The sequence below is a fragment of the Mustelus asterias genome, chromosome 14 (genome assembly GCF_964213995.1).
Source record: "Mustelus asterias chromosome 14, sMusAst1.hap1.1, whole genome shotgun sequence".
NCBI classification, from domain to species: Eukaryota; Metazoa; Chordata; class Chondrichthyes; order Carcharhiniformes; family Triakidae; genus Mustelus; species Mustelus asterias.
This window is the reverse complement of record NC_135814.1, coordinates 104386132-104401111: the sequence shown is the minus strand read 5'-3', so window position 1 is coordinate 104401111 and position 14980 is coordinate 104386132. Positions and strand designations below refer to the sequence as shown.

General features: G+C 39.2%; 1 protein-coding gene across 1 annotated transcript in view; it reads right to left on the bottom strand.

The window, feature by feature from the left end:
- The window catches only part of LOC144503937 (eIF5-mimic protein 2), a 38211-nt gene that overhangs the window by 3025 nt on the left and 20206 nt on the right, over nucleotides 1–14980 (bottom strand). The window contains exons 4-11 of the mRNA XM_078229084.1: nucleotides 14744–14838; nucleotides 12192–12257; nucleotides 11739–11874; nucleotides 10883–10992; nucleotides 10005–10175; nucleotides 5188–5334; nucleotides 3865–4003; nucleotides 195–317 (exon numbers count right to left, since the gene is read on the bottom strand). Of these exons, the coding sequence (XP_078085210.1) occupies nucleotides 195–317; nucleotides 3865–4003; nucleotides 5188–5334; nucleotides 10005–10175; nucleotides 10883–10992; nucleotides 11739–11874; nucleotides 12192–12257; nucleotides 14744–14838 (987 nt within the window). The remainder of the gene's footprint in view (nucleotides 1–194; nucleotides 318–3864; nucleotides 4004–5187; nucleotides 5335–10004; nucleotides 10176–10882; nucleotides 10993–11738; nucleotides 11875–12191; nucleotides 12258–14743; nucleotides 14839–14980) is intronic.

The window sequence follows — 14980 nt, the reverse complement described above, 5'->3', positions numbered from 1 at the left end:
TGGTGTGACTAAAGTGGGCTCAAGTTTACAGATAGGTTTTGCATTATTTACATCAAAGCAGGCAATTAAGTTGCAGGGGACCTGAATGGTTGACTTCTACACTATGCCAGAAGACTTGTTTCAATGATGGCTTAATAACTTCGTGGCCATGCATTCCTGCACCCTATTTTAAGTTTGTATCCATTAGATTCTACCTTCTTCAGCATTCTTGAGCCACTCGACAAATTTCTTCATCTGCTCCAGGAAGATGCTCCTCCCTTTTGCCATATTAGGCTCTCTGTACCATTTCAAGATGGCTTCTTCACTCAGAACATCAGCTATAAATGTGGACAAAGGAAAAGAACAGAAAGGAAATAAGGATCATGTCTACAATGCTAATCTCAATGAATTTCCTCCAATTCCAAAGTAGAAAGAGAATAACCAAATTCTATTATTATTGGTGCAATATTAATCAAACTGGAGGGCAGGGATGTGGCAAAATGTGAAAGTGTGTTATAGCAGACATTTGGCCCAAATGGTCTATGCTGATGTTTATACTGCACAAATTTCCTCCATCTTACAAACAGCAAATGGAAGCAGCAAATCAATTAACATGAAACTCAAAGAACAAAACAAAACAATTAATAAAGTGTCAGAATTACCATAATCAGAAATTCCTTGCCAGATACTAAGTAGGCCTTCAACAGACCATGAGCGTTTTGGTATCTAATTCCAGATACAGTTGGATAACCCAAGGCTCCCCCAAATCATGGAATCTTGCAGAATGGATTGCAGAAGAGATTGCCTTCCCCACATCCCAAACTTAATATATCCTGGACAAGACATTACAATAAATAAAGATGTACCAAGTTCATAAAATTCAAGTTACCTGCTGTGGGGAATTTTGATCACCTTCATTTATTCAAGATGCCGTTCAAACAGGTTACAGTAGAATTCTACTCCCAGTTCTACAATTCTATATAATGAGCACCTTTTGCAAGCGATCTTGTAATGTTCTGCATTCATGCAGCAAATTAACATTTTAGATGAGAATAAAGGACCTATTTTCTTTAATCAATTTTGTGGAGCAATAATTTCATGTTGCAGTCTACTCCAAAAACTGGCAGGACAGAAATTAAATGGAATTGACAAATCAGAAATTTGAAGCTAGTAGTCTCCTCACCAAATGACACAATTTCACTGCTGTAACTGCATTACTCTTGCAACTTAATGAGATTGTCTCATATCCAGCATTTGTATGGCAGTTATTGACTCTTTGGTCCCAGAACCAGGAGTCCGGATTCATTAAATACAAACTTGGTGCTCAGCTGAAACGCTTGTTTGGGATTCATGTGTTTCATGAAAGCTGGTTCCCCTGGTAACTAAATATCCTGCTGTCCTAATCTTTGCTTAGCACAGCCTTATTAGAAATAGAAATCAGAAACAGTTGTCTACAAATTGGAATTATTTCTGCATTCCTACAGCCAAAAAGATCTTAGTGTAGGCTCCAACTTGACTGGAAAGTCTACTTTTCTCAGCTTACTCAAGACCTCTTAAGCATCATGTGTCATAAAAGGCAGAAATCTCACTCGAGATGGGCTCATTGCCAACAATTCCTTGGAATGCAAGAAATTGAGAATCATTTCCTCATGTTACAGGACTCCCATTGTTAGAAATCTCAATTCGCAATAGGAATGCTCGAAAGGAAAACATCCTGGCCATTCTCCTGTAGACCAATTTCTGGACAGTCCTCCTCGCTAACCGATGTGTGGTCCCGATTGTGAGAGCAAAGTATGACCTTAAATTTTCAAGATAGCTGCTAATACTTTCTTGGTCTCCTTCAATAAAACTTTAAATCCAGATGGCAAAGCTCCATCAAGTACAGAAACAGCTTTGCCTCAACTGCAACAAAGCATCCAAGAACACTGACTGGATCCAGTCTTGAGGCCAAATGCTTTAAAGGCTTGAGGTTGTGTTTTTAAAGCTTTCTAACATACAACAATTACTTGATGTGCAAGTGTAGCCAAGGCTAACATTAAAAAAGTTATGAGACAGAGAATTAGGGATAATGCCATCACGATAAAGAACTTCCTGTGAACAGGATCTTGGACAGAGAAATGGGACCAATTCTCCCAGCTTGGGACAGGCCATGCACGAGTAAAATATATTAAAATTTTAATTTAGGAGGATATGCCCAAGATGTAATCAGCTTTCCTCAAGATGAGAATTAAAGACAGGATTGTTTATGGTAAGAGAGAGACCAGGAACCATTAGGTGGGAAGGCCTAGTTTCAACACCCTAGTACTTGAGGGAACAGCTTTCTGGTCTCAGGTGTCTTGTTAATTAATTCAATATTAATAGCCAATTAACAAACCAACAATATCTGGTAGACAAGTTCTGTTAGAACTAATGTGAGCAGCAGCACCTTAACAACCCAGATGAACCAAATCACATACCGAGGAAATGCTCTGATGGCATGAGTTGATACCTCCCTTGGCTAAAAGTGTTCCCAAACTTGATCCAAAAAAATATTGTAGTAGACAAAATATTAGATGGGAGCTACATACTTTTCATAGGTAACAGAACTTGGTTTTCACTTCAAGTGTCAAAATACCATTCTTGTATTAGCATGTAGGCGCAACAGGCAGCAAATGGCATGTTAGCCTTCATTGCGAGAGGTTTCGAGTACAGGAGCAGGGATGTGTTGTTGCAATTATACAGGGCCTTGGTGAGGCCACACCTAGAGTATCGTGCACAGTTTTGGTCTCCTTTTCTGAGGAAGGATGTTCTTGCTCTCGAGGGAGCGCAGCAAAGGTTTACCAGGCTGATTCTGGGGATGGCAGGACTGATGTATGAGGAGAGATTGACTAGGTTAGGATTGTTTTCACTGGAGTTCAGACGAACGAGAGAGGATCGCATAGAGACTTATAAAATTCTAACAGGACTAGACAGGGTAGATGCAGGGAGGACAATCTTGATGGTGGGGGAGTCCAGAACCAGGGGTCAGTCTGAGGATACAGGGTCGACCATTTAGGACAGAGGTGAGGAGACATTTCTTCATCCAAAGAGTGGTGAGCCTGTGGAATTCATTACCACAGGAAGTAGTTGATGCCAAAACATTGAATGTATTCATGAGGTGGCTGGATATAGCATGGGGCAAATGGCATCAAAGGTTATGGGAAGAAAGCAGGATTAGGCTATTGAGTTGGACGATCAGCCTTCCTAATGAATGGCGGAGCAGGTTCGAAGGGCCAAATGGCCTCCTCCTGCTCCTATCTTCTATGTTTCTATGTTGTCAGAACTGCTTCCAGGGGAGAATGGGCTGTTCTGTGGCAAGGCATGAAGCATAATCAATAAGACCAACAAATAATTCACAACATCCAATATGGATCTTAAACCAAATGCCAACAGATCCAACAAGATGCAAAAAGTCTAAGACTCAGAAGATGAATTTTTTTTTAAAAACCATCGACTGTGGTGGAATTCGAGCTAGTGGCCCAGAGAATTGCTCTAGGTTTGTGGTTTACTAATTCAGTGACCTATACCACTAGGCCACTTAGATGAACGAGTGAACAATTGTGCCTAAGATGACACTATGAAAAAGTTAAATGCAAAAAAAAGCCACCCTACTGAAATCAAAATTGTATAGACTGACCATGCATGCAGAGAAAAACTATGATTCAGGATCACACAAAGCTCTTTACCAGGAATGGGACAAAGATTTAACTGTTTCTTGTCATTTCCCCAATCCCCTGCACTCCATATTTGGAAGAACATAGCCACATTCAAAAATAGTTAAACATTACTTTCAACAGCTTCATTCCCAACATACTGCCAAATACTGTCCAATGCTCCGAATAGTGCTTATCCATAGCACATATTTACCTTTGTAGAAAAGCACCACAATTTTCTGAAAGGCCTTCATGAACTGAATATTGTCATAACAGTATTCCTGAATCTTCAGCAGCAAAGTCAGCTCAGACTGACCCTGGGTGGTGAAGGCAGCAAGGAGAGGGCTGTATTGCTGAAAATCCCAAACAAGACATTAGATTTATGCTTCCTATGCAATGAGATTCACAGTGCAACTAAAAAATATCTGCTCTGTTGATCTGCTGGACTCAGACATACAAGTTACATTAAACCACCAAAACATTAAAGACCATACTGCGTGCTAACAGAAGAATCTTTTATTGAAATAAGAATCCATATTTTATTATTTGGACTGCCAAAAGGCATCTATAAATTTCAGATTTCCAATGTAGACAAAATTAATTTTGTTATACTTACTAGATATAAAATTAACCATAATGCAAATCAGAATAAGGGCTAGCAAATTTAAAACAGTCGAGGAGAAACAACTTCTCCCAAACAGTTGTGAATCTGTGGAATTCGCTACCCAAAGTACAGTGGATGCTGGGGCAGTATTTCCAATTTAAGGAAAAGTTAGACTTTTAATTAGTAATGGGTTGAAGGAAAATAGGGATGAGGAGCATATCAGCCATGATCGAATGGTGGAGCAGGCACGACGAGCCACATGGCCTAGTTCTACTCCTATATCTTATGAACGTACGAACTAAGAATTCCAAGAGGTAGAGAAGTCCCGAATACAGAATAGTTGCTTTAAGTTGATAAACCCAAAAGTGTTGAGAGATGGCATCATTTCAGGCACCAGAAGCGTTGTGTCCATCTTTTGCATTCCTCAAGTGCCCAAAGATATCAAAGTTCAACATTTAGATACAAGTTAAATTTACCACTCCCAGGCCCAGTCAAATTTCAGAGCACCTGAAAAAAAACAGATCTCAGACATCCAACACTTAAGACTACTCCAAAAAAAAAAGTCGCAGCATAAAAGGTGTCAAGATTGCTTAGGCTTTACAAAGAGATCTCAGCTTCCTTTTTATTTGAGTTGTGAACTATTTCTTTCCTAGATTAATTAGCAGAATATGGATAAAATGGGGTCAAATAGACAATGGGCACAATGCTAATGTTCATTCAAAAACTGGATACTCCAACCCATTCATAAGAACAGCAACTGTTCCTCAATGTTTTTCAAAATTACCCAGGAAGGCCTCCAACCACCAAGCATTGCTGATTCAACTATTGAAAGATGCTGAGTAGAAGCTAATGTGGAGGAAATCCCACAAAGACCTTTCAGAAGATACCATAAACATTTAGGTAGACACTAAAAATAGAGTTACAGAAGTTTACCTTTAAGTGCTTAATGGCTTGTTCTGTTAGCAATTCCTCTTTCTTGTTCCATTCCACTGCACCCATTACACAGCTCCAGACAATGCTTATCATTGTCTGTTCAGAGATGCTGTTTTTTTTCATCTCTTCTTTGGCATATGTGATGATCTGTCAAATAAATTTAGGGAATTAATACTCATTTAACCCCATCCCAAATACTATTTAATTTTGATCCAAACCTGTCCATTCAATCAGGTTTCATACGACTCTACCACTGTCAAAGCAGTATATCCTTCTGTTCCATCCTCAAGACTATATGTATTTGATATTTGTGACTAAGAGACATGCTATGGAACAAGACAACTATTTAACACTTTAAAAATATGCCACAAATTTTATGGACTCCTTTAATAAATTAGTTCTCCAAGCTCTCAGTCTGCTATTTCATAAAATGGTCCACGATATACAAATTTAAACTCTTTTTTGCTGATTAACAATGCATCACTTGTGGAGCCAATGTTCCCCAAGCTGAGCTCACATGGCCTGTGCTCTGAAATGTATTGCAGTAAATTGAATAAGTTGCATACAACTCCAGGGAGTTAACTTCTATTACTGGCTAACACAAACACAACTGAAACACCAATGGGCATTTACAGAGCTACCATGCTGAGGACTCTTGAGCATTGAAGGGGGCAAAGTGGAAAGGAGAAAAGGAGGCCATTGAGAAAGCCCAAGGTGTGGATGAATGAATGGTTTTGGGACACAAACAACAACTGGAAGAGACATTTTCAGTATTCAGCAGTTGTGGGGCTATATATTACATTCGGAAACTAAATACATAACTTATAAGCAGTTTAAAACATGGACAAGTGGGCTGAAATGTCATTTAATTTACAAAAGCCAATAGCTGGTGTTGAATGAAGCTAAAGGCGAATGCAAACAGAAACGTGGCATTGGAATTTAATGCTTACTTGCTGAGTCTATTGAAAGTCAAGAGATAACATTGTGATCTGGACAAAACTAAAATCATTTTTACCACGTGCTTCCTACTATTAAAATAATGCACCTATGAGCGGCACGGTGGCACAGTGGTTAGCACTGCTGCCTCTCAGTGCCAGGGTCCTGGGTTTGATTCCCAGATTGGGTCACTGTCTGTGTGGAGTCTGCACGTTCTCCCCAGTGTCCGTGTGCGTTTCCTCCAGGTGCTCCAGTTTCCTCCCAGTCTGAAAGACGTGCTGGTTAAGTACATTGACCCGAACAGGCACCGGAGTGTGGTGACTTGGGGGATTTCACAGCAACTTCATTGCAGCGTTAATGTCAGCTTTACTTGTGACTAAAATAAACTTTAACTTTTAACTATATTGTAGGTACAACCAATTAACAACCATATAGCAAAATATGTTGGGAAAGATCACTGGCTTTTGAATTTGTGCAGTCATTACCGCTGCAATCCTGAACATATTAGCAGCTGTACACGATTCCCAAATTCATAAGCTGATAATTATGCCAGTGCTCCTGCCAGCTACATACAGATTAACATTTTAGGCACATAGCGTTGACAGCACAACGATGGCACCCACAAGGCCATGTTTGCTGACATTACGAAGTTAAGTGCATGCAGGACACCATAGATTTTAATCAAACAATTCCATATAGATTTGGCCAAGAGAATGATGCTTTAGCCGCCCAGCTGAGACTGCATAATACACTTCTCAGAACAGTTACCCATACAGAAGATCTGGGAATCAATAACATTTGGAAACATACCAATAATGAAACTGCATTTGCAATATTTAGCAGATCAGTTAGAAAGCCAAGTTTGAATTAGCTAGCATTTTAGAAGCTGATGAACTGTTATCCCAGCTTTTGAAGTGTTCTGTTTTCACAAATATGCTGCAAACACGAGAAATGTATGAGTAGAGTACTAGCACAGTGGAAGCCAATAATAATGATGATTGTCCAAAGTAGTGTGTAAAGAAGCTGACCAATTTACATCACAGTGCATGGATTTCACGGGGTGTTTGTATAAATCGTGCCACATTTTCCAAATATGTTGCTGGTTACACAAATGCCTAAATTGAACAAATGCATGCCCAATACCTCAGGAAAAAAACTCACTGCAATAAGAAAATATAGCAAGAAATGGTATCTCCGGCAAATACCATCCATGCAAGTATTGTGTTTCATTACAAGACAGCACGAACATCGAAATATTCAACTTCGGGAGAATGAGCTGCAAGAATGGGTTGCTTTTGATATCAAAGCAATGGTTTCTACCAGATTTGATTACTGCATATATTGTTGTCGAGTTGAGTAACTGCAGATTGAGAAGTAGAATGTTAGAATTTGGTGTTTGTAAAATGCTAAGAGAAAATACTGCACGTTCCCTTTAAAAAGGTGGTGGTTTTCCTGTGCTTAGAGAATTAGAAAGTCAAGCAACAAAGTTGCCTTAGTAACATGCTTTCACGCTTTTGAATTTAACCAGTTTTAATTCGGCACTTGGATACCAGCAACCTATTAGATTCAAATTTGATAGTTTGGCAACCTGGGACCAATCCTATTGTAGGGGATGTTGATATGTCATCACAGGTATAAAAGTGGCGGCAGTGGAACAATAAGCAGACAGCAACTGCCATTTGCCAGAGTAACAGCCTCATCCATGTCTTAGAGAAAGCTCCATATTGATAGCAAAGGTACCAAAGACAACAGAAGAATCAGAGAAAGCCCAAAATATCCTGGATGCCAAATCTGCTTGTAATTTAGAGCATGACCAAAATTCTTTTTTTTTGTTTAGTAAGTAGGAATTGTATTTATTCCATTAGAATCATGTTTTATTCAGTTTGTTAATAGTTTAGTTAACTTGTTTTCTGTTAGCTAAATAAATAATTACTTGATTTGAAAGAAAGTGAGTGTGTCAGGGCGTTATTTTGATTTAACCACTCAAAGTTGCTGAAGAACAGATTGTACCACTTCACACTCAGCTTTAGAGTTTATGAGGCTAGGTACTCCTGAGTGGTTAGATGTTAGTTCTCAGAGGGGGATCCACCTCCACAACAATGTTATCTCCTTCACAAGCATTAAGCAGTTTTGAATCCATTAATGCAAAATGGATCAATAACTAATTGCACCCACAAGCAGTACACTTACTATAAATTTACCATTGCTAGGTGCAATTAGTGCATTTGCCAATATGGTAGCTTTACATCCGGAAAAACAATTTGCACACAATGTATATGCCACCTTTCAAGCCTCCAGTGCCAACTGTGAGCATAGCTTCAGTTTAATGAATTAGATCAAAACTAAGTCTCTCAACAAACTGGAAGTTAGCCAGACAGCCAATCTGACGAGGATAAAAATCCTACTTTATAGCAATGAAGATGTCAAATTTGACAGAATTTTACACTACTGGAAAATGTAGGAAGACAAAGGAGAAGTTCCAGCATTATTTAACTAAGCCATATCCAATAAACATGAAGCTTCTTAGTTGCATTGTTCTTTATATGCTTTAGGTAGTACCCACTGGATTTGAAAGGTGACCCTATTGAAAGATAGAAGACACAAAGACTTGACATGGTGGATATGGAGAGGATGTTTCACTTTTTGGGGACAGAGGTTGGGTAGCATTAGCAGGATTATATCCATACGCCTCAATTATCCATCATGGCATGTAGTTTTCAAAGTCTAGTGTAGGCCTTGAAACTGAGTTAGAGAAGACACAACTCAGGCAGCCATCAAGACCATCTAAAATCCAAGACACTGTTGGAGCTAAAAAAGATATTCGGACAGTGTTCACAAGTGATGGATCTTTTATTGCCTTCTTATCGATAAGGAGAGGAGAACTGAAGAATTCCTAAGGCTTCTTAGTCTGCTCAATTGTGGACAGTTAGCCTTTTTTACAGGACGTATCTTACAACTTCTGGTAAAGGCAATTGCTTCTAGTCACGCACATCGGTAGATTTACCCATGATACAAATAGGTAGGCCCGAGACAATTGTTTAATCGCATCCCATCGGTAATGTCACAATCTTTCGTGGTAGACAGATGAAATGTCCGTTCAGACAATGGTCACTTAATCATATCTTACTTACAGTTTCAGTGCTGTTAGCAAGGTCAGTTGTGTCCTGTTGATATAGTAAAATATCCACCTATTGTCTGCACTGTCTATTTCATGTATAGTCATGATGTGGAGATGCCGGCGTTGGACTGGGGTAAACACAGAAAGAAGTCTCACAACACCAGGTTAAAGTCCAACAGGTTTATTTGGTAGCAAAAGCCACCAGCTTTCGGAGCGCTGCTCCTTCATCAGGTAAGTGGGAGTTCTGTAAGTGGGAGAACTCCCACTTACCCGATGAAGGAGCAGCGCTCCGAAAGCTAGTGGCTTTTGCTACCAAATAAACCCGTTGGACTTTAACCTGGTGTTGTGAGACTTCTTACTGTATTTCATGTATATGCAGAGACAGCCAGTGAGGATGCTGCTAATTTTCCTGGCCCCTGCTGAGCTCAGTTCTCCTCTTCCACAACATTTAACAGGAATCCAGTTGCTCTAGGCACCAGAGATTTATTTTTCTAGCTTAAAGCATCTTCCCACTACTGTGGACCATGGAAGTTATTGTAGGGAGCAGTCAGATGTAATTTTAGGCAATGAAACATGTTATTTCTTTGCAGATTAAGTCAATGTCTAAACTTACCTAAAGCTGCATGTGCAAGTGTTAAGAATAGCAAACTTAAGTCATAAACTCAATTAGAAATCAACAGCAGCATTATCTTAAGGTATACATTCTGTTCTCTAACCAACATTAAAGCAAGTTATGGTTAATGTCACCAACTCTCACTATTACCTCTTTGAGGGGATCACCACGGGCCATTTGATCTTGGAGCTCCTTCTGCAGCTCCTTCCGTGCACCAAGGGATTGCTGGTTACGGACAAAGTCCGCGAGTTCCTTCAACCCTGCATCAGTGAAGTACTTGACAAAGTGATCATAACTCTGTTTATTAGCTGGGAACAATTCCTGCAAAAGATTTAGAAGACTTACCCCACAATTTATAACATACTTTCTTACAAAACATATTTTGGCCAGAAAATGAAATTGTGTAGATGTTGGGAAAATGACAAAAGTTCACAGAATAGGTACTGTCCAAAAGGAGGCCAGTCAGTGTCTGTGTTCACTAAAGGTCCAACCAACATGTCCACTCTCCCCACAGCCCTGCACATTCTTCCTTTTCGGATAATAAATCAATTCTCACAGGCACGAGCGCAAAGGGCAAATGAGACAGAGGCAAGAGAGGGACGGTGTGTGTATGCACATGCATGAAATGAGAATCCTGCTCTCCAGCAGCACTCCCAGTTTAAAATGAATTTGAAGAGAAAAGATCAGCAGCACTCCTCCCACTAAAAATGACAAGGCTGCAAGACTTGGAAGTATTTGTCCAATAACCGAACATTTAAATTATAATAAATGCACAAATTTGCACCTACTGCACAATAATTTGTTTGTGGTTTAGTTCTTTAATACAAGATGATTTCTTAGAAGTTCTATCTGTACTCTCGGACGGTCAAAAGAGTTCCGTAGCGGGAAATATTTGGGAAACTCCACAATAGACCATACCTACTGAAGTTAATCAAAAAAATCTACCTAACTTACCAACTTGAAAATGTGGATTTCTACAGAAAAGCATTTTTCAAATTTTAATTGACTGTTGTATTTTTAATGCTCACCAGTAATCTATTGTCCATATTGACCTTTCGAAGGCTCCCAGCAACTGCATTGATGTCTTTTTCAGATATCCAAGATTTGAATAGTTTTACAGCAAATGCTGCTGAAACACCTGAAACAAAAACAAAATGTAATTAGATACAGAAGCATCTAGACATGATGCAACCAAATACACTATCAATCCTCATCAATACATATTCTACCACTACCTTAACCCATGCTATTTTATAAACCTCAAATTATGCCCTCACAACCTACCTACATCCTTCTTACGTGAAGTAGATACGGGAATTAAGAGACTAGGTGTCACTCTGGTCACTCATCTGCACCACAATTTGCATTGACCCAAACAGAACATTACTCAATGCAGATATCATTATCCAGCCTGGAATTTCTCAATAGCTTTAATTAAAATTAATTGAATTGAAATAATATTCATCCAAAATAAAAATAGCCACAAGCTTTTATTTTATTTCTTCTTTCATGGAATGTGGGTGTCATTGGCATTTGTTGCCAGTCTCCAATTGCCTTTAAATAGGGTGTTTTTGCGGCCATTTCAGAGGGAAGGTAAGAATCGAGCACACTATGTGGATCTGGAGTCACACGTAGGCCAGACCAGGTAAAGATAAGATTTCCTTCAAGTACATTGGTGACCTAGCTGAATTTTTACAACAACCAATGTTGGCAACGCTAATCATGACACACCAGTGAATAACTAGCAAAAATGCATCATCACATTTAAAAAAAAATCAAAGAACACGATGAATTAAGACATCTTAGCACGATTTGGACATGGGAATCAAACACCTCAACAGACCAAGATTTATGACAAGGTACATGAACGAATCTAGAATTTACCTTCCTTGACCAAGTTCTCATTGAAGAGGCTGCTCAGAATAGAGGATGATAATGTTCCATTGCCTAACAAAATCCCAGTCAACATGGCTAGCTTGGTGCGTTCAGATTCTGAGAAACCCTTCAGGAACAACAGCAGCTGCAACAAGGAAGTGGTTAATACCATTAATCTCTTATCGATCAGTTTGCAGGAAATATTCAATACTGCAAATGTAATTAGCATAAAAACTTTCATGAACTGAAAATCCTAAAGAAAGGACATTTGCTCATGCAGGTTAATTTTAGTTATGTGCACAAAATACCAATAATGAATGTAGAGTAATTAATAAGTGGATACCCCATCGCTAATTCCAGGTTCCACAGTGCAAAGGATGGGTTTACTGTTTGAAGCTCTATTATTGGTGGCAAAAAAGGTTCCGTATTTCATCAAGTATAATTACTTAAATTAGCTCAAACCTTTTTTATTTCCTCTTCGAATCCTCTCTCCAGGTATTTGTAACGCCTGATCAGCTTATTAAACACCTGTAATGCAAAATTTGAGTCACTAAATATTCTTTAAGTGGATGAAAGCTACAGCAAAAGGTGATTACCAGTAGACGGAAAAAGGAATGCTCAGCAATTCAGCTTTTAGCTGGCCTCATTATAAAGATCCTTGTCATCACTTATCAAGCAACCAGACTGAAAGTTAGTCTCACACTGGATAGAGAGTTTAACTATTTAGAAGTCCAGCCACTGAAACACCCGACTAAAGTTTTGTTGCTAGTCTCAGGACTCAAATTGTGCGTGTGCATAGTGGAATTAATCTAGTGAACCTCCTGGGCTGCCTCTAATAAAACTACACCCTTTCTCAAATAAAGAGACCCAAAACTTCACAATACTCCAGGTGCGGTCTCACTCATGCCTTGTACAGCTGGAGCAACACTTTCCTACTTTTATACTCTATTTCTTTAGCAATAAATGCCAAAATATCATTTGCCTTCCTTATTGCATCTTATACCTGCTTACTAATTTTCTGTGATTCATGCACGAGGACACCAGATCCCTCTGTACCAAAGTGGCCTGAAATTTCTCTCTATTTAGATAAGTTGCCATTCTATTTTCTGACCAAAACGGATAACCTTACACTTGTCCATGTTAAACTCCATCTGCCAAATTTTGACCTCGTCAACTGACCAGCTATATCCATTTGTAAATTTCTTATTTCCTCATTGCAACTTACTAACCCACCTATTTTAGTGACACCTGCAATTTTGTCTGTAGTACCTTCTATTCCTGCATCCAAGTCATTAATTAAAGACTGAACCCTGAGACACACCACTAGTTACATCTTGTCAATCAGAAAAAGACCCATTTATCTCAACTCTCTGCCTTCTGTCAGTTAGCCAGTCTTCTATCCAAGCTAATCCCATGTGATCTTACCTTGTGCATTAACCTTTCATGTGGCTCCTCATCAAATGCCTTCTGAAAGTCCAGATATACTACATCTACAGGATCTCCACTTGGCTTGTTACATCTTCAAATAATTAGTCAAACATGATTTACCCTTCATAAAACCATGCCGACTCTGATGGATTGCATTTTGACTTTCCAAACGCCACTTCCTTCAAGACTCTATGATATAGGCCATCAGGTCCTGGGGACTTGTCTGCCTTTAATCTCAAGATAAATGACTTGCCCGCCTGTTGAAAATTGACATGTTCCTGTGTATGGCACTTGACTCCCATGCAATTAGGTCACGTTACATAGATTATCTGTTGGTTCTCATTGCCTATGACCATCCTACCCCCATCACATTAACTCAGTTTGGAGCATTGAATAATGGCATCCAAATATCCCTAGTGTGCAGTATGTCCATTCCCTACTGCTGATGACAAAACGCTGAGAAGCTCAAATGCACAAAATATACAAAATATTGGCTGAACATTTCTCTACTCTTCCTTATTAAACTAACAGATTTGTTGCATCACTACATTTTATACTTCAGCTTAATTCTACCAAATAACTGATCAACTATCAAACATAAACCAGAAGAAAATTGTCTCAACAGTTGCAGTATAGAATTTAGTGGAAAAAAATAATTGTAGAGGCGAGTTTCAGTGACAATTTACATCTTCTGACAAGCTAAAAACTGCAAGCAGGGAGGGAAAAATACTTGTATGCAAGTTTAATTAAATACTTAAACACGTCAAACAAAGCACCTTTAACATTGTAAAATGTAAAGATACTTCACAATAGCAGAATGCAAAATTTGACACCGAGCCACATAGATACTAGAGTAGACAACCAAAAGCCTGATCAAAAAGGTTGGTTTTAAGGAACACTTTACAAGGGGAAAGAGAGGAAGAAAGGCATAGAGCTTTACGGAGAGAATTCTGGAGCTTGCAATCGAAGACACATCTGCCAATAATAGAGCGATTAAATGTTAGGATGCTCAAGGAAACCAGAAGGAGCGCAAATATCTGAGGCTTGTACAGCTGCAGGAGGTTACAAAGGCAGGAAAGGGTGGGGCCATGCAGCAATTTGAAAATGAGGAGGAAAACGTCAAAATTAAAGGTGTTCCTTAACTGGGAGCCAGTGTAGACTAGCGTGCACGGATGAACAAAGCTAGCTACAAGTTAGGATATGGTCAGAATTTTGACTGACCTCTCGTTTACAGACAGAAGATATGGAACATGTTAAAAGTCTAGAGGTAACAAAAGCATGGATGGTGGTTTCAGCAGTGGGAAGCTGGGGCAGGGACGGAGATGGACACTTATAAAAGTAGAAACAGGTGGTCTTGGTGATGGCGGAGATATCCAGTTGGAAGTTCACCCCAGAATCAAATAAGGCACCAAAGCTGTGAACTATCTGGTTCAGTTTCAGTTAGTCGTCAGGGAGAGATGGAATAGGCAACTAGGAACAGACGTTAGCTTCCACCAGTAAGCACTTCCAGTTAAGTCAGATTAATAAAAAATGAAGTGAACTTTGCATTTCTTTGACAAGAGAAATGTAAAGGCAATAAAACTTGCCTGAGCATATGCACGTATGGTCTCTAGGTTTTCTTGAGCAGCAAACACACAGACATCTGTACGGATCACGTTATCAGCAAGGGTACCACCTGGAGCTATAAAGTAGAAAGGAAATTAAGATTTACGGTGAACGACAGAAAAACCAAAGGCACACGAGGAATGTTTTTTAAGCAGAGTGGTTAGGATCTGAAATACATTGTCTGATGGTGTGGTGGAGGAGACTCAATCATGGCTTTC